Source organism: Taudactylus pleione, unplaced genomic scaffold (genome assembly GCF_031769625.1).
Source record: "Taudactylus pleione unplaced genomic scaffold, aTauple2 ptg000089l, whole genome shotgun sequence".
Lineage (NCBI taxonomy): Eukaryota > Metazoa > Chordata > Amphibia > Anura > Myobatrachidae > Taudactylus > Taudactylus pleione.
In genome coordinates this window covers 14,648,831-14,668,869 of record NW_028284491.1, presented here as the reverse complement: position 1 = coordinate 14,668,869, position 20,039 = coordinate 14,648,831, and the positions used below count along the sequence as shown (strand labels likewise).

The 20,039-nt window shown below is 43.8% G+C and overlaps 1 protein-coding gene across 2 annotated transcripts; it reads left to right on the top strand.

Annotated features, from left to right (window-relative positions):
- Positions 1-5,398: 5,398 nt before the first annotated feature.
- On the top strand, positions 5,399-18,898 carry GPR84 (G protein-coupled receptor 84). Of its 2 annotated transcripts, none has more exons than XM_088469216.1 (2): positions 5,399-5,501; positions 17,498-18,898. In XM_088469216.1, exon 2 carries the CDS (start codon positions 17,532-17,534, stop codon positions 18,651-18,653), a length of 1,122 nt encoding a protein of 373 aa, XP_088325342.1. In that variant the 5' UTR covers positions 5,399-5,501; positions 17,498-17,531; the 3' UTR covers positions 18,654-18,898. The 2 variants fall into 2 exon arrangements, with proteins under 2 accessions (XP_088325342.1, XP_088325343.1); XM_088469217.1 differs by lacking the exon at positions 5,399-5,501 and adding an exon at positions 15,805-15,814.
- Positions 18,899-20,039: the final 1,141 nt, after the last annotated feature.

The window sequence follows — 20,039 nt, the reverse complement described above, 5'->3', positions numbered from 1 at the left end:
GAATCCATGTTGTCTACTCTCCCCCTGTCCATACCGTGTAACAAATATAAAGTTTTCACTATGATTAAAATCATCCATGGTCTAATCAGCAGTGAGGGAAATCGGAGGGTTATTTATCAATTTTCAAAGAAATTCAAAACCAAAACCGAACCAAAGCATTTGAGGGAGGTTTTGCCAAAACCAAAACAAGGGGGTTTGTGCACATCTCTACTTAATAATAGAGATGAGCGGGTTCGGATCTCAGAGATCCGAATCCACCAGAATTTCGGGGATCCGAGGTGAACTGAGCGCAGCTCGGATCTCCCTGCCTGACCCAGATCCCTGACCCGAGGCAAAACCTCTCGACCCCTCTGTCGAGTCGCAAGGTTTTGTTTTGAGCGGGCTTAACGCTGATTGGCTGAGAGAGCCGTCTGTCACGGCTCTCAGCCAATTAGCGTTAAGCCCATTGAAAACAGCACAATTAAGAAAAAGAAGATGTCGCCCACCATCCCCCGCTGCCTGACACCGCCAGCACCTCCCACTGCCGACACCGCCAGCACCTCCCACTGCTGACACCGCCAGCACCCCGACTGGCAGCATCCCCCGCTGCCAACACCACAGCTGCCGACACTCCTGCACTGCTGCCCAACGTACTGAGGACACCGTCAGCGACCCCCACACTGCCGACACGCCCACACTGAGGACACCACCAGCACCCCTGCACTGCCGACACAGTCAGCAAACCTGCACTGAGGATACTGCCGGCACCCCCACTCTGCCGACACCGCCTTCACCCAGCATTGAGAACACCCCTGCACTGCCGACACAGTCAGCAAACCTGCACTGATGACACCGCTGGCACCCCCGCTCTGCCGACACCCTGCATTGAGAACACCTCTGCACTGCCAACACAGTGAGCAAACCTGCAATGAGGATACCGCTGGCACCCCCGCACTGCCGACACAACCAGCAAATCTGCACTAAAGACACCGCTGGAACCCACGCACTGCCGACACAGCCAGTAAACCTGCACTAAAGACACAGCTGGCACCCCCGCACTGCCGACACAGCCAGCATACCTGCACTAAGACACCGCTGGCACCCCCACACTGCCGACACAGCCAGCAAACCTGCACTAAAGACACCGCTGGCACCACCGCACTGCCCATATCACCGGTACCCTTCACTGAGGATACTGCCAGCACCACAGCACTGCCATTCCATGTACTGAGGACACCGTCAGCAACCCCGCTCTGCTGACACTGCTGTCACAGTAAGTGCACTATTGGTGTATCCAACCCACACTGTATAACACACTGTACCCGTGTTGAAAATTAGAAGCTGAACTTCCACATGTTAGTGCCGCCCACTGTGTCACTTAGCTTAGTCAGCCAGCTGGCTGGATACAACCTTTTGGCCTTAACTAGATGAAGCAAATAATATTGTGAGGTGGTCAAAATTGATTGGAAATTACTGGAAATAAATGTTATTGAGGTTAATTATACTGTAGGAACATAAAGAGGCCCATTTTATGTGATTTTAGCTGTTTTTATGATTTTTTAAGAAAAAATCCAGATCCAAAACCAAAACACGAAAACAAAACACGGAGGTGAGGTTTTGGCAAAACCAATCCAGATCCAAAACCAGGGGGGATCCAGATCCAAAACAAAAACACGAGGGTCAGCGCACATCTCTAGCAGCAATGCATATACTGTATACAGTACATCCCGCCCTTATCACACGCATACCGGTGTTTATTCATGCAGCAATGCATATACTATATACATCCCGCCCCTTATCACGCGCATACCGGTGCTTATTTATGCATCAGTGCATATACTATATACATCCCGCCCCTTATCACATGCATACCAGTGTTTATATATGCATCAGTGCATATACTATATACATCCCGCCCCTTATCACACACATACCGGTATTTATATATGCATCAGTGCATATACTATATACATCCCGCCCCTTATCACATGCATGACAGTGTTTATATATGCATCAGTGCATATACTATATACATCCCGCCCCTTATCACACACATACCGGTGTTTATTCATGCAGAAATGCATATACTATATACATCCCGCCCCTTATCACGCGCATGCCGGTGCTTATTTATGCATCAGTGCATATACTATATACATCCCGCCCCTTATCACACACATACCGGTGTTTATTCATGCAGCAATGCATATACTATATACATCCCGCCCCTTATCACGCGCATACCTGTGCTTATTTATGCATCAGTGCATATACTATATACATCCCGCCCCTTATCACATGCATACCAGTGTTTATATATGCATCAGTGCATATACTATATACATCCCGCCCCTTATCACACACATACCAGTGTTTATTCATGCAGCAATGCATATACTATATACATCCCGCCCCTTATCACGCGCATACCTGTGCTTATTTATGCATCAGTGCATATACTATATACATCCCGCCCCTTATCACACACATACCGGTGTTTATTCATGCAGCAATGCATATACTATATACATCCCGCCCCTTATCACTAGAGATGAGCGGTTCGGATTCTGTGGAATCCAAACCGCTCCGAACATTGGGGATCCGAGTCCACCCGAACCCTGTTCGGGTGTTCACCGCCTGACTCGGATCCCCGTTCGGGGCCGAACGGCGGCCGCCTGATGTCGGATTCTCACTAGACAATCCGACATCAGGTCTCCTCGCGTGCAGTGATAGCGCTCTGCCCTACACAGACACAGACACACAGCCGCCAGCGGCAGCTGTGTGTTTGTTACAGCAGCCAATGAGAGTCACACAGACTCTCATTGGCTGCTGCACGGAGGGAGCCGGCTGGAGCTCACACATGAGCTCCGTCTTCCGGCTCCCTCCTCAGCGTGTGACAGAGCGGACGGCGCGGGAGCGGGGATACAGGTAAGTTTTATTTTTTTTATTTTTTTACTTGTCAAAGGTCCGGGGGCGCTACTGGGGGGGGGGTCTGCACTACTGGGGGGGTCTGCTACTGGGGGGGGCTATACTACTGGGGGGGCCATACTACAGAGGGGCCTGCTACTGGGGGGGCTATACTACTGGGGGGGTCTGCACTACTGGGGGGGGTCTGCTACTGGGGGAGGCAATACTACTGGGGGGGCCATACTACAGAGGGGCCTGCTACTGGGGGGGGCTATACTACTGGGGGGGGTCTGCTACTGGGGGGGCCATACTACTGGGGGGGATCTGCACTATTGGGGGGCCATACTACAGAGGGGCCTGCTACTGGGGGGGGGCTATACTACTGGGGGGGTCTGCACTACTGGGGGGGGACTGCTACTGGGCAGGGCTATACTACTGGGGGGCCATACTACAGAGGGGCCTGCTACTGGGAGGGGCTATACTACTGGGGGGGGTCTGCTACTGGGGGGGCCATACTACTGAGGGGCCTGCTACTGGGGGGGCCATACTACTGGGGGGGCCTACTACAGGGGGGGCCATACTACAGGGGGGGCCCATACTACAGGGGGGGCTACTACTGGAGCAGCCTACTACTGGGGGGGCCTGCTACTGGGGCAGCCTACTACTGGGGGAGCCATACTACTGGGGGGGCATACTACTGGGTGGCATGCTAATGGGGGGCATACTACTGGGGGGGCCTGCTAATGGGGGACATACTACTGGGGGGGGCCTGCTAATGGGGGGCATACTACTGGGGAGCATTCAACTGGGGGCACTGCATAGTGGACCGTACTACTAAGGGGACTGCATAGGGGGCACCACTGCTGGGGGACATTGTGTAAGGGACACCGCTACTGTGGGCATTGTGTAAAAGGGTCACTACTGTGGGCATTGTGTAAAAGGGGCACTACTGTGTGTCGTAACATAAATAAGAGACACTACTTTATGGTGTAATGTGAATCAGGCCCTATGTGCGGTGTAATGCTAATAAGATTGTGCACTGTGACTCCTAGGGCCGTAGCCCACTTTGTAAACAAGTACTGTGACTCTGCTGGCCGTACCCCACTGGGTGGGTGCACTACTTTTCATTTCTGCCACTGCTGTGTGGCAATGTGTCATAGATGTGCTTTATACTGTGGTGTCTGTGTCGTTGTGCCGCTGCTTTGTCGCTTAGTAACCAGTCAGCTCACTGCAACCTTTGGCCAATAATGTTGAAAACAATATTATAAGCTGTGATATGGTCTAAATTGACTGGAAATTAATGTTATTGAGGTTAATAATACTCTAGGAAGAAAAAAAAGACCAATTTATGTGATTTTAGCTTTTTTTGTCAATTTTTGTAAAAAAATCCAAATCCAAATCCAAATCCAAATCCAAAGCCAGTCACCGCAGTTTGGCAAATCCAAATCCAAATCCAAAGCCGGACGACGAATTAGAACCAAATCCAAATCCAAATCCGGCAAAAATGGTCCGGCGCACATCCCTACTTATCACGTGCATACCGGTGCTTATTTATGCATCAGTGCATATACTATATACATCTCGCCCCTTGTCACACACATACCGGTGTTTATTCATGCAGCAATGCATATACTATATACATCCCGCCCCTTATCACGCGCATACCGGTGCTTATTTATGCATCAGTGCATATACTATATACATCCCGACCCTTATCACATGCATACCGGTGCTTATTTATGCATCAGTGCATATACTATATACATCCCTCCCCTTGTCACACCCATCCCGACACATGTCAGAATTCCGGCTCCAGCATCCCGACCACCAGCATCTCGAAGGTAAGTAGCAGGGTTAGGGGGAGGGTTAGCATTAGGGGTTAGGGATAGACACAAGGGGGGACGTTAGGGTTAGGCATTTAGAAGGGAGTTTTAGGTTTAGGGTGCGGGGAGGTGGAGGTTAGGTTTAGGCACTGGGGAGGGAGGGTTAGGGTTAAGGGAGGGGGAGGGCTAGGATACCAACCGACAAGTATCATTATCCTAACCCTGTCAGGATGCTGACGTCAGAATTCTGACCGCCGGGATCCCAAATGCCGGCATCCTGTACCCAACCCATTTGAGAAGTTTGTGAACTACACTAGTTTCCCTGCAAAGCCATCCACAGCTAAACTGGGGCAAGAGAGATAAAATGGGATCCTGAGAGTGCCGGGGTCAGAATGTCATCAGTCAAAACAAGATTGTATTGTGCAATCTTGATAAGTACCTTATTTGCAAGCTACTATTTACACTTCATTTGAATCCCCAAATAGGCTTCTTGATTTTCCAATACTGTGAATGAGTCAGATAAGAGTCTTCAACACACCCTGTTATATGGAGTTATCTTAATCATCACTTCCTGAAGATGAATAGGTTAATACGAGTATTATTGCAACACAGTCTGTCTCCAATCCAGGTCATATACCTGCCCATCCTACACTGTGGTATTGGAAGTATTTCCTCTCTGTGCTCAGGGAGGGCGAAAGCGTCTAACTGATCATAACAGGAGGAACTGGACAGAGAGCAGCTGGATCCCCTAAATCTATAACTGAAGTTCTGTGACCAGCAACAGATTGTAAGGTGAGCCGTGTACTAATAACCTGCTGGGGACATATCAGCTGGTGTAACGGGTCTACAGTGACAGGCAGGGAACACATTCTAAACATTTTATACCTGAGGTTACATCTGTAATATTGTACTTAACTTCTAAACACAAGAAAAAGCATACACATATTTAACTGAGCAATATTATATTAGATGCAGCTACACTATAAACCAGTGTAAACTATCACATCTAGATCATTATTAGATCATACTAATGGTCACAGGGACATCACTACTATGCATCATTCCAGGGACAAGTGGAGGATTCTGCCTTATCCTTTCTCCAAAATATTCGTACAGTATTCTATATATTTATACATATGAGAGATCACTTTGTTCTGGAACACACAAAAACACAGCTCTGGCAATTTTTTTGCCCATAGCCTTTAATGTTTAAATATCATTTTTAATACCTTACCCAGTGGCAAACGCAGGATTTCTAGAGTGGGGTTTCCAAATGCTTGATTTTAGAGTGAGTGTGGCCCGTCCATGAAGAGGGTAGAATTAGCCCTTAACCAGCTTTAATATGCGTCATACAAAGTATATTGTGTGTTATAATTCCAGCATATGCAGGACCAGCGATCAAAGTAAGCCATTAGATGCGGCAGTAGGGCCATCCTGCCTGAGCTGAATGTTTTTATTTTAGATGTGTGTACGAGCCCATGGCATTGGAACAAGTCAGGGAGTCTGGGGGAGCAGCAGAATAACCTAGCACTGCCCTGGACTTATATGTACATATTGGGCTCTATAGCAGTACATCCCTAACAGTGCATGTTTTTCAGATCTCCTAGTTGGTGCACAGGTTATTTATATATACATGTTAAAATATCCACAGGTGGTGCTAATTATTTCATTTGTGATACTGAGAAGAACATGCAGCACTAGTAAAATTCTAATTTATTACTATCTCTATTGTGGTCATGGTGTGGGCTGTGGAGGGGGGTTTCTAGGCAGCCAGAAACCCCCACTGCGTTTGCCTATGCTTACCAGAATATGTCATAAAGTTTTGCAATTCACTTCTTTCTATCTGCAATTGAATTGCAGTTATGTAATAAAAGTCTACACACTATATGACCCATATGAAGGATCCAGTACAAGTCCATTAGTAGTACTGTAAATGGCAAAGAAGCATACAGTACAGTATCGGCAGCTGTGACCCTGCCCCCTGCTCCTGACTGGAAATTCCAACAATTACTGAATGTATAACTTACTCAGTAACGTATTGCTTGGTTTCTTTTCTTCATACCATGCTACTGTAGAATATGAAAAGATATATTACTGACAGATTCATAGCAATTAATGCAAATGTTTTGATTGTGGATAACTTCTCTGTGGGGCTCGGACTTATATTATTTTGGAAAGTTTTGATTGTACAGTGAGTTTGCCATATAATGAGTGATGTAATTAGAGAGTTTATGTCTCACCTGCCCTGTTTTTCTTATAATGTCAGCCTGTGTTACTGTCGTCACTAGTCAACTACATACTTTGAAATACTGTGAATCAGAAATCAGATAGGTCTTCTGGCTTTTTCTTCTGATTAGTTTTCTTTTTTTTCTTTTACTTTTTGCTCATGAAATATTAATTAAACCTTAAAGACTCTTCATTGGTTTTCACCAGCACCAGACAGGCAATACAGCAAATCTGGCATATACCCAAAGGGCTGGTGGACTCATCACGTCTCACAAACTTAAACTTTTATTAAAAGTATCTGTTCTGCCATTGGCCACCACTATTGTACAGGCTTAGCGGTGGAACCAGTAGATAAGCTGTTGTGATCTACACAGCGATTCGTTGTTATCCACCTTGAGCCCTTGAGAAAGTTGGATAACATGGAATCAGCCGTCAGGCCACTGCTGGATCCTGCTCCGGAACCCAGCATGAGGACCTGATAAGTATATATTGCTTTATGAAACTTTGACTTGATTAAGGCTTCTCTTTTGCTGTTATAATTAGAGATGAGCGGTTTGGATTTACTCTGTTATTTTTGCCACTGTAGCAAGTTCAGATTTATATTATTGCCTATCCAAAATACATGACAGCCACATAGCCAATAAGATGCCGTTTTTGAGATTCGAACATAGCTGAGTAAATCCGAAGTGCTCATCTCTAGTTATAATAAATCTGCACTTTATTGACTATTAACATTGGTGTGCTGGTCGTTCTAGTACACACACACACATATATATATATATATATATATATATATATATAAAATCTTTTTTTATAAGGCATCACAAAGTGTCCATGGTGCCTTACATCTGGGGTAAACGTAAACACATTGTAAAATAACAGAGTAACAGAGCACAAGAACAGTACAAAACAGCTATCCACAAATTACCATAAAACCACATACTTGATAGGACATATAAATGGCAAAAGTGGAAACAGTATACGTAACCGGTACGCGAGTATACTTAAACAGAATAATAAATGCATGGAATCAATTAACAGAACAAATCACATAACGTACAGAAAATAATTCAGCATTAGACATGAGAGGGACGAACAAGGATGACAGGAAGTTTCCAGACATATATGTATATACAGTTCAAGGCCTTCGACGGGCTTGGTTGATACAGTAGGGCACTGCCAAATCCAGGAGGTGTGGCCATTTCCACTCTGATATGTATATAGCCTCATTCCTCCACTTGCATCTATTACTGGTAACTATGTGGACAGCAACTAGATCACTGGATCTCTCTCCAGCAGTATTTTGTGTTGTTTCCCATGTTGTACACAGCTTCAGAAACTGCTTGTACGGATGAGCCCTAAACCTAAAAATTTTGAACCTTGTTCCTATTGTGGCTTCCGCTGTTAAAACATTGTGATCACAGCTTCCAATACAAACATACAGGGAGATTGGCACTGATCATAAGAGTTTATAATCTGAAGATGTTGTTGAAATACCATCAAGGAAGAGTGAAAGTTGTGAAAGTTCCCTTTATAGGACTCCTCAGAAACCGCTTCCTTGGCAAATGCATAAGATATTTCCTTCTGTTATAATGAAACATTGTGGAAATTACATCAATTAGGACATTATTTATTTTCAACAAAATTTAGTGAACTTCATTACGTTTCATCAGGCTGAAAACAGGATTTGTGCTGAACTGATAACAGGGCTCAGAGATGGCCAATCCCTGAGATAAGTTTTGTCTGGCTTTATTGTAAGCAGATCTCTGTAATTGTATTTGCCCAGTGAATTCAGCAAATGTTTGCATAAAACTATCATAAAATAATTAATATTGGAACCATATGGCCAATATAATCAGAGCAGCGGTTATTGCCTTACTGCAGGTAATATAGCTTTGTCTGGAGGTCGGCAGTCAGTAAGCATTAAGCTTTAGTGACAATGTTGTTGGATCTATCAAGACAAAATACCTGACAAAATCTCTTGGTTTCAATGCCATGGTGCTGAACAGTCTAAACATTATCTGAGATAAGGATCTGTGTAGTATTTTGGGATGGAGGAAAGATTTGTGCTTCAGTCTGATATTTTAGACTTACTAAGTTGGTGATTTGATTGTAGATCTACTGTATTGATTAGTCAAGTTTGGTTCCATTTATTAACACATTTCTAGTTAACAGATGGTTGTAACGGATATGTACTGTATATGTTATTTTCCCATATTATTTTTAATCTTTAATGACAAGCCCGACACTGAAATCCCCACAGGGGTCAGAATCTCGTCCCGACAATCCCTGCGGCTTTGATCCCGAAGGTAAGTTTTAAGGTTTGGGTTAGGTTTAGGGTTAGGTACTAGGGGGAGGGTTAGGGTTAGGCTGCGAGAGGGGATGAATAGGGTTAGGTTGCGGGAGGATGGGGGTGTGTGGATTAGGCTACGGGAGGGTTAGGGTTAGGCTGCAGGAAAGGTGGATTAAGGTAGGAGTAGGGTGTCTGTATTTTAACCTTTGGGATTCCAGCTCCGGGATTCCGACCTCCGGCATTCTATGTGCCGAAATTGCATACTGAACCCGTAAAAGTAATAGGTCTCAAAAGTGCATATGGTGAAATCATAATAACCACATCAGTCCATGCAGCTGCTATGAGGTACAAGGATCCAGATGAGATTCAGGCCCCTTAGCTGCAGTATATGGGCACTTTGCTCGTCCATGTATATTAGCTATAATTGCCTATTCTTCCAGAATAACCGGGAGACTTTCGGCCACCCTCCCTGACACCTGCTTCTTTTTCTTCTGCTCGGCAGCTCCAGGGCGACGCGATTCTCGTTCTTCTCAATAGAGTAGGAAACAATGTTGTGTTACAGTATGTATTCCTGCTTTTATAAATACATATAAAATGTATCTTTCTTTGTTGTTCTATTGGGCATTTTAAATGAATCTAGGTGTTTAATAACTGAAGATAAATATACTTTGTAACATCTCAGAAAAGTTATCTTCACACATGACTGTCTTCCAGCTATTGGCAGAAATTCAATTCCATCTCTTTCTCTATAGTGAGGTACATTGGGATTCTAGAACTGGATTTTATACATTTGTGAAGCATACAGTGAATTACATTATCTTATGCCTAACCCTAACCTCCCCCCGGGGGTGCCTAACCCTCCCTTCCCCTAGCCTAACCATAACCTCCCGAAGGGTGCCTAACCCAAAGTTCCCCCCGGTAGCCCTAAACTTAACCCTCCCCCCCCCGCGGGCTGTCCGCGCCCGGCATCTCTTCGATAGGGATGCCGGGCGTCGGTCTTCTGGCGTCTGGTTATTGACAGGCGTCTAGATTTAGACGCCTGTCATTAGTATCACGCCGGGATTAGAATGTCTGGAAGCCGGTGGACGGGATTTAGACCGTCGGCTTCAAAACTTCATCCCGTATTTGTACTTGCCCCTGACTATATGCACATAATATGGCTTTGTCATTCATATACTGTATATATCCCCCTTCCTGGCTTCCTGATCCCACCTCTCAAGACACAGGCAGTCGGAAGTGCCAGAATCACCCAAATCTGCATAAATGCATTTGTGTCTGTCTGCTTTCTGGGCATGCACAGAGCTATTTCACAGGGGCAGATATTTGAAAACTTCTAAGGAGGACCAGTGGTGATGTTATCCATAGCAACCATTCAGCTTATAGCTATCATTTATCAAATCCATTTTACAAAATTATAGCTAGAAGCTAATTGGTTGCTATGGTCAACTTCTTCACCTGTCCTCTTTATAAAGTTTCTCTGTATGCTACACAATGGAGCAGTACTCATCCCAAATTGTATTTAATCAGCTCCTATGGTATTTAATTTGTATATTAATCTCTCATGTATGGACCTAATTCTAAATTGGACTCTGCAGCGTCCATGTGTGCATCTTGTGCTGGTCTTGCTTCTGCGACTAATGCAAATACTACTACAAGCCCTTCTCTGCTGTACAGCCGTGCACAGGGCCGGACTGGCCATCTGGCAATTCTGGCAAATGCCAGAAGGGCAGATGGCCTCAGGGCCGGTTTGAGGAGTGCAGCTGCCGCTGCACGGGACAGAAGTCACCTTCCGGACTTCAGAGGTGTAAATACGCCCCCCCTCCCCAACCGGAGTTCATGGTATCATTAGCTCAGGGGGAGGGAAGGGGTGGTGGCGGTGATGGGCCAGTGTGCTCTGCTCGACCGGGAAGAGACGGTAGCGTGCCGCAAAGCCAGGTCTCCTTGACTCACGGGACATCTCCTAACTTAACCACGCCCCCTTTGAGATTGCGCGGACAGGGGGGACTCCCAGGGCTACAGCCCCAGTCCATTCCTGGCCATGCATATGAATGTGCAAGGTCTGGGATGCCCACTTTAATAGTCCTTAGATGCAACCATCGGTCACACCATGGAAAGTTGCACCAACCCCATGCTAGAACAGATTATTCATCACAAAATGGCCTCCAATGTGAGTAATGATGTGTCTGAGCTCGCAACCACTTCAGTGACATGCAGTAGTTAAAGCTGCTGAGAGAATCATTGGCCAATCCCTGCCTAAGCTGGATGTAATTTTTTCTAGGAGGAGTATAACTAAGGCCAATAAAATTATCTCTGATCCTAGTCATTCATGCTACTCGCTTTTCCCATTGTTGCCCTCTGAGAAACATTTAAGGTGTCATGGATACGGAACCAGCAGGTTGCGGAACAGTTTTTTCCCTCTGTAATTGTTAGCCTAATCCTTTAATACTGTGTATTTTAACTTTTTGTGAGCTATGAATGAGTGTATTTCATTGTAATTTCACTTATGCATTTTTTAATGTTGCAGTGACAATAAACAATTTGATTTGATATATATATATACACATACATATATATACTTACATACATATATATATTATATACATATATATATATATATACATACATACATATATATATATATACGCACACACACACATATATATGTCACACATACATTACACACACATATATGTCACACATATATTACACACACCATACTTACCTACTCTCCCAGAAGGTGCAGGAGGCTCCTAATTTTTTGGATAGTCCCCCGCACCCACGGAAGAGTAGATGGAAATGGGGTGGAGCCTAATGATGTGAAAGCCCAGCCCACTGAAGTAGCCAGCTGCATCTTCTCTCCAAGCTTTGCTGGAGAGATATAAAAAATCAGTATGACACAGACACTTTCCTTGCAGCAGCTGTCGGTTGTAGAAGGGGACGGGACCAGGCACCATGTCATTATGCCCCTCCCCCTAATGGCAAAATGCAAGAATTCGTGGGTCATTCTGGAGGTGCGGTGACACAATCCATTGTAATTCCATTTGACTCCACCTCCTCCCCATTGACCCATGAATTTTGGCCTTTTGCCACGAGGGGACATGGCTTAGTAACATGGTGCCCGCTCTCACATCTGTCAGGGGAGGTTTCTGGGTGCTCAGAAATGCCCTCTGTGTATGCCATTGGCATGTGCAGTGCGACTTACAAATAAAAGTGCTCAACTGCGTCCGACATCATCATTGCGTCCGACTCAGATCAGGTCCTATGTGTCTAACAAACATTTTGTCAGAACGCCAATGTATTTTACTGACATTTACACAGATCTTAAATGTTTTTTACTGACAGTTTTCTACTTGCCCCTGACTATATGCACATAATATGGCATATAGTGAGAGGCAAGTAGAAAAATACAATAAAATACAATAGAGAACTCTATTGTATTTTATTGTACACTGAAGGCAATGTTGAAGTGGATTATGGCCCTCATTGTTCAAAAACAAGGGGTGGCTATTCAAATGATCCGTTCACACATTGCAGTCTGTTCACACCTCTAAGTCTGAACGAGCGAGTAAAACATACGCTCGTTTATTTGATAAAAACGCCCCCTGGCCGCTCGCACCATACATCATGTCCGCTATTTATTAGATTAATCGAGTACATCGTACAGCGTATGAACTGCTCGCTATTCTTGTGGTTGGTTTTTTCAACCGCTATTTTGCGAGCAGTTCTGAGTTTAAAAAAACCAAGTGACGTGGTCAATGACGCTGCTGGATTAATTATGCACACCCTTAAAACGCCCGTTTTGACCTTTAAGCACGCCTGCGTTCGAATTCCACTCCCCCGTTTTCAAGCACCTTCCCCTGTTACCACCCACATACGCCTCATTCTGTCACTCAAAATAGCAGGCACTCGCTATATAGCGTACAAACGATTTTCGTCCGCACTGACTGGTTCGCGCATGCGTACTAAAAACCGTACGCATGCGCAGATGTGCGAACATCGCTCGGAACGAGCGTACTGCCGCTAACGAGCGGCTCTGAATGAGGGCCTAAGTTGTTTCTTTTATTTCTTCCATACTGGGCTTGGGCATTTAGTTTTACTTTTGCAGCTGGACTACATTGACGGGCATATGCTGCCATTCCATAATAAGAGGACTGGTTGTTAGGAATTATGGGCCTGATTCAGAGCCGCTCGTAAGCGGCCTCTCGTTCGCTCCGAGCGATGTTTGGCCAAATGCGCATGCGTACGGATCGTAATACGCATGCGCGAACCAGTCAGTGCGGCCAAAAATCATTTGTTCGCTAAATAGCGAATGCCTGCTATTTTGAGTGACAGAAAGAGGCGTATGTGGGTGGTAACAGGGGAAGGTGCTTGAAAACGGGGAGTGGAGATCCGAACGCAGGCGTGCTTAAAGGTCAAAACGGGCGTTTTATGGGTGTGCATAATTAAAACAGCAGCGTCATTGACCACGTCACTGGGTTATTTTATAGCCAGAACTGCTCGCAAGATTGTGGTAGGAAAAACCAACCCCAAGAATAGCGAGCAGTTCATTCCCTGGTCGATGTACTCGATTAATCTAATAAATAGCGGACATGACGTAGGATGCGATCGGCCAGGGGGCGTATTTTGCCAAAAAACGACCGCAAGTTTTGTTCGCTCGTTCAGACCTAGAGGCGTGAACAGACCGCAAAGAGCGAACGGTTCATTTGAATAGCCACCCCTATTTTCTGGACGAGCGAGCACTAATTGCGTCCGGCTCTGAATCAGGCCCTATGTTCGTTATTTGAAAAAACAAATCTGCTTAATAGCAATATATTGTGGCAAAACAGCGGCTGCCTAATCTTGGCTCATCTACTAGGAAAAAGCCATCGATCCCCACCGTACATACCAACAAGCGGCAGGACGACAATAGAGCCGGCCAGCGCTGTCATACACCTAAAACTTCTTTGCCGACTACTGATCCGGGTGCCCTCCAACGGGAGATCCCGCTGTGAGACCAAACCAAGTCCCAGCACGGTGGCCCGAAGCATACCAAGCAGTCCAGGTCGTTCAGCTGATGAGGGAACACACGGTACATTTCATCTATACACCTGTCTCTTTGTCCTCGACTGATGCGCAGGTTGTTATGGGATACAACCTGACGAAAAGACACTGTACAGACGACGTGGGTTAACAACTAAGTGAGTGAGCTCATTCCAACTTACTACATCATAATATCTCAAACTATGCCGGCAAGATTAAAAGAACTTTTCAGCCGCTGTTTTGCCACAATATATTGCTATTAAGCAGATTAGTTTTTTCAAATGAATATAGGGCCTGTATCAGACCCGGACGCTAGGCTGTGGATGCATGCTATGGGTGATTATCGCACATCTGCGCATGTTTATGCATCAAAATACACATGCGCAAACCAGTCACTGCGTCCAGGAATTGTGCGCTCGTAGTACACAGTCTGGACGCTACTTTGAGTGACAGATAGTGCCATTTGTGGGTGGTAATAGGGAGAGATGCTTGTGAACGGGGGAGTGGTGCTGTGAACGCAGGCGTGTCTGGGCGTCAAAACTGAGTTTTATGGGTGAGCATAATTAGCATGGAAGCGCCATTGTACACGTCACTTGGTCATATTTCAGCCTGCAGTGATCGCAGTGCTTGCGGTGGAGAAGGGTCTACCTCAAGCGCTGCGTGCAGCTCCGATGGCTCTCGATGGTTCTGATTAATCATACACTTCCTGCAGATGACGTATGCTAAGAAAGAAAAGTGGGCATCTTTATACCAGCGTGCGTTCGCTCTGCCATCACTCTCTACGTCATAGAGGGCATCCTTACACCAGACAGTGTGATCGCGGCATTTGCATACCCGACCCCTTTTGGCTGCGAGAGAGCGCAGCTTAGCGTCCGGGTCTGAATCGAGCCCATAATTCCTAACAACCAGTTCTGTTTATCAAAACAGTCAGGATTAATTGATGTTTTTCATATCCAGAGTGAACTTCCCTTTGTTTGTTTCAATTACAAACATTACACTTGTCAATGCTTGATTATTACAACTGTTTTGTTTTAGATTTTTTATGCATTATTTTATGTTACCAATATTTTTTATTGTGAAATTGTCTAAGTATACAAACTATAGCCTTTTAGTATTTAAATAAACTTTTTATTATGATACAAATACATCTAATTGCAAGTGTTGCTGAATAAGAGTTGTAGTTCAACAACAAAGCTGAAGATCTTAGGCTGCTGACCACTGCTCCAGATTCTCCTGTTAGTATCACACTTTCACAGAAGTATAGAAAGTAGTGTTTATTTATGATACTTTTTTTCTATTCTTGGTTTATTAGCAGAGATAAAATGATAATGACTCTGTATGTATATACAGTATGGAAGACGAAAGCGGATAATACACACAGTCCAGCAGTGCAAGGGTTAGCTGCAGACTCAGTAAGTAAAAAACAAATGTACAAGTTAAAACGAGAACTAACTTCAGAAGTCATGAGAAATGATTGAGCAAGGTGGGGTTTTCAGGGAAGACGGTGTATATATAACGCCTCCAGTACCATCACAGATCATTGGCTTCTGACTCTGCAATTGGCGAGGTAAGTAAGGGATACATCCCAGCCTACTGTAACCTACACTTGTATCAAACATGGGGTCATATTTACCATTTAATCTTTATTATAATAATGTTATTTAACTAGTTCTCATTCTTGCCAGAGATTTCATTTTTTTATTGCAATTGATAGATAAATGAACTTCTTTCATTCATCTCACTCTAAAAGTTGCATTGTTACTTTTATGCCTGCACACATTACAAGAATTGCATTTTTACATGTAATTTAGGAATTTGACAAAGGTATCCATGTGATTTTCCACCTCTCTCATCACTCCACACAGGTGACTACAATAAGTTTGGGAGCACAGTCATTTAAACTCTGTGGAATGGGTCGTGATTAACAGTCTGTACTTGTCTTTTGGGCATGTTTGTAATCTGATGCTGGATTGCCATTGCTATAAGTACATGACTCTTCAAGACCCACCACCATGACCACTGTTCTCAGTGTAAAATGCTCTACTCCCAAACATCCATTATATTTATGTATGGAATGAATTAGGTAATGTGAAGGGTGGTTTTAAACATCAATTCAATAATCCAGCAAGGTTATTGTAATGGTAAAAGAAGTGGGAATTATGGGAGCAGAGTGTTTTGCACTATATAGTAAAATTGACACCTTATAAAAAAACACTCCTGTATGTACTTTGACTTTTATATACTAAAGTTTTAACGATTGAGGTATTGTAGAGTAAAGCTCTTCAGTTCAGTTATGTAATGAATGTGAAGTATGTTCTTCTCTGAACAATGTTTAGTGCTGTGAAAGATATCTTGCAGTTGGCATCATACCCTTTGCTTTGAATAGAAGATTATCAAGAACACAGAATTCTAATATTATATTTTATTGCAAATGTTGTCTCTGTGCTGCTAGCCTGGTCCTTGCCTAGGCAGAGACCATGCATAGATGCATATTTTGACTCCAGGAGCTTTTACTTAATTTTACTTAATTGTGACATTTAAAACAGCTATGAGTAATGTTTTCTGCCATATACTTCATCACAGCAAGGGAAGCACAGAACAGGCTTCAACTAGTCATACAAGTTACCTGGCGATCCACCAGTATCACCTCTATTGGCACACTTCATGGAGGTAGAACATAGATATAACTAGCCCAGGGTGTCTTATTTATTTACAATCATTTATATACTGCCAGTATATTACAGTGTTCTACAATTGGCCTTTTAAACCAATATACAGTATATGAATATTACATGTGATTACATCTGAAGCATAAAATGCATGGCACTTCTACTATCAGGCTAGGCAAACGTTCTGTATTATAAGATTAAAAAAAAGCCAGACTCTTGTCAAGTTCTCATTCTCTGACAGGGTAAGTGGGGCTGTAACATGGGTGTACACAAGGTGGCATCTATGCCCAGAACACTCATGATAAAATGTAGGTGTCTTTGGCAGAAGAAGGATGGGCAGCTATAGGGAACTGAAGGAATAACCGTTTTCTTGCTGTAACTAAAATGACAATGTTTGTCTATGTATATCACCACTTATTAATGTGGTGCCTTTGGTGAGAGGGGCACAGAATGTTTGGGCACATATCCGAGGACTTAAAAAGGATCTTGGGTAAAGCATGAGAATTTTATGTTGTGGTGTAGAGTAGACATGATGAAAGTGCGCAGTCATTTAAATCCAATCTTATTTGTTTCCTTTCCAGCCACAGCTGTTGTTGCAAGAAGACTTTTGCCAACATGAATGATTCAGATTCAGATTCCAACTTTTCCTGCTACCACCCATCTGTTGTGGATTATCGTTATTTTGCTGTGACATGGGGCATCATCGTGTCCATAGTGGGCACAATTGGCAATGTGTTGACTGTAATTGCCTTTGCTCTGGACAAAAAACTGCAAACCCGTTTCAACTTACTTATCATTAATCTAACCGTGGCAGACATTTTATATTGTACATTCCTGCAGCCCTTCTCCGTAGATTCATACCTGCATCTTTACTGGAGAAGTGGAGCCCACTTCTGTCGGGTCTTCGGGATGCTGCTGTTTGTGTCCAATTCCGTATCCATTCTGAATCTGTGCCTCATTGCCGTCAGTCGTTACATTCTGATTTTCAACAGCAAACTATTTGATCGTATCTTTTGCAGACTGGGTGCAACGCTCATTATTCTGGGCACCTGGGTCATAGGGTTTGCTAGTTTTGCCCCCCTTTGGCCAGTCTACGTATTGGTTCCTAAAGTTTGTACCTGCAGCTTCCATCGTATAAAAGGCAGACCTTACACCACCATATTAATGGGATTTTACTTTGTGGTGGGCCTTAGTTGTGTTGGAGTCTTCTATTTCCTAATTCACCGTAAAGTAAAATCTGCATCCAAGGCGCTGGACCAGTACAAACTCGCCAACATCAAGACCCCAAAGTCAGATGTGTCTGGTGGGAACTCGGGAGTGACGGGTAAATTTCATGAGTTGGAGGACAGTGGGGTGGACACAGGAGCCTCCAGTGAGATAATCTCAGAGCATCTTCCTTCATCCAAATCCACAGCCGCCTCATATTCTAATGATTACGTAAAGCCTGCTACAGTCACCGTTCCCCAGCCAAAAGACTCTGGCTCAGATTTTAAAAAAGTTACTCGCATGTGCTTTGTGGTTTTTATATTTTTTGTTGTCAGCTACATTCCCTTTTTACTACTCAATATTTTTGACGCTAAAAACCGTGCACCACAAGTTCTTCACATGATTGCTGCAAACCTTACCTGGCTGAACAGTTGCATCAATCCCATTCTCTATGCAGCCATGAACCGGCAGTTCCGTGACGCTTATAGAAGGGTTGTTTTCCTAATGCTTAACAAATTCAGGAGAGCATAAAACCTACCAGGACTGGACACTTGAATGCTACATGCTGAGTAGCAGATGGTACGGAGATAGTAGAACTTTTGCAATTTCCTTTAAAAGGCTCTATTAAGTATTTGTATCTGTACTGATATGTTCCTGGGCAATGGTCATTTCTGGAATCTGTTGCAAGCACTTGAGCATGCTATTGTATATAAAATCAATTATAAGCTGTTATATGTATATAGTGTAATAAATATTTATATTCTTATGACTAGTATCACGGCAGAGTTTTGTTAATAAAATTTATCTTTTTATTTAAATATATTAAGACGTAGTGCAAATTGATCATTCAAAACTTTAGCCCTTCAAGGAGACTGGCTATGATGAAGTGAAGTGTATAATGTAAAGGTGTATGGGTCCGAATTCCTGAAATCCAAACACAGACGAATTTAGGGGTTCTGAGTAGAACCAAGTCAAGATTCGGATTCACATTTGTATCCTGGTTCGCATGTGTTGCCGGTTCGGAACTTAAAAACCGAACTCGGGTTTTGGATTTGGACATTTTAGCTGTTTTTTATCAAATTTTTTAATTGACTTTTATCCTAATACAAAACCAAAACACTTGAGGGTGCATTTGCAAAACCAAAACACGAAGATGCATCCAGAACCAAACCCAACACATGGGGGTCCACGCACATCTCTATTATAATGACACTAGGAGAAGAAGCAAACATAAACCAACACAAGTACAACAATACTATATTATTACTCTAATACAAAAACACTTTATTATACAAGATTCAGTATTCACTACAGGCCAATTTACGTTTGGTGACTACACAGTCACTGAACACTATCAGATTGTAACTCACATGAATTCATACATTTAGATTCAACAGGCCTTAATTATAACTGTTGTCCAGCAACAGGTGGTGTAAAATATAATGATGACATTAAGTATACACAGAGCTAGAAAAATGGGTAAATCATTAAGGCTGTCCCTCACATATCCTTAGTAATTGTAAGTACTGGCACATTTTAGCATGTTTAACCTTTATTTATATACTGCCAACCTATTGTGGAGAAGGATTAATTGTTCACATCAGTCGCTGCCCCAGTAAAGATTACCGTATCAATCAAATTAACCTCAAAGTATGTTTTTGGACCTGGGGAAAGAAGGGAACTGTAGCACTCGGAGGGAACAAAAACAAATACAGATAGTGGCCTGGTCAGAATAGGACCCATTACCCCAGTACTTTGAGGTGCTGTAGCAATGCTGAACATTGTGCTAAACAAATTAATGGGTCTACATAAGTACTAAGGAGCTTATTCAGACCTGCTCGCAAGATGCGGCCGCTTGCTGGCACGCTCGCACTGCGTGCCATAAGGACGCCCCTCTATGTCTTAGCGAGCTACGGC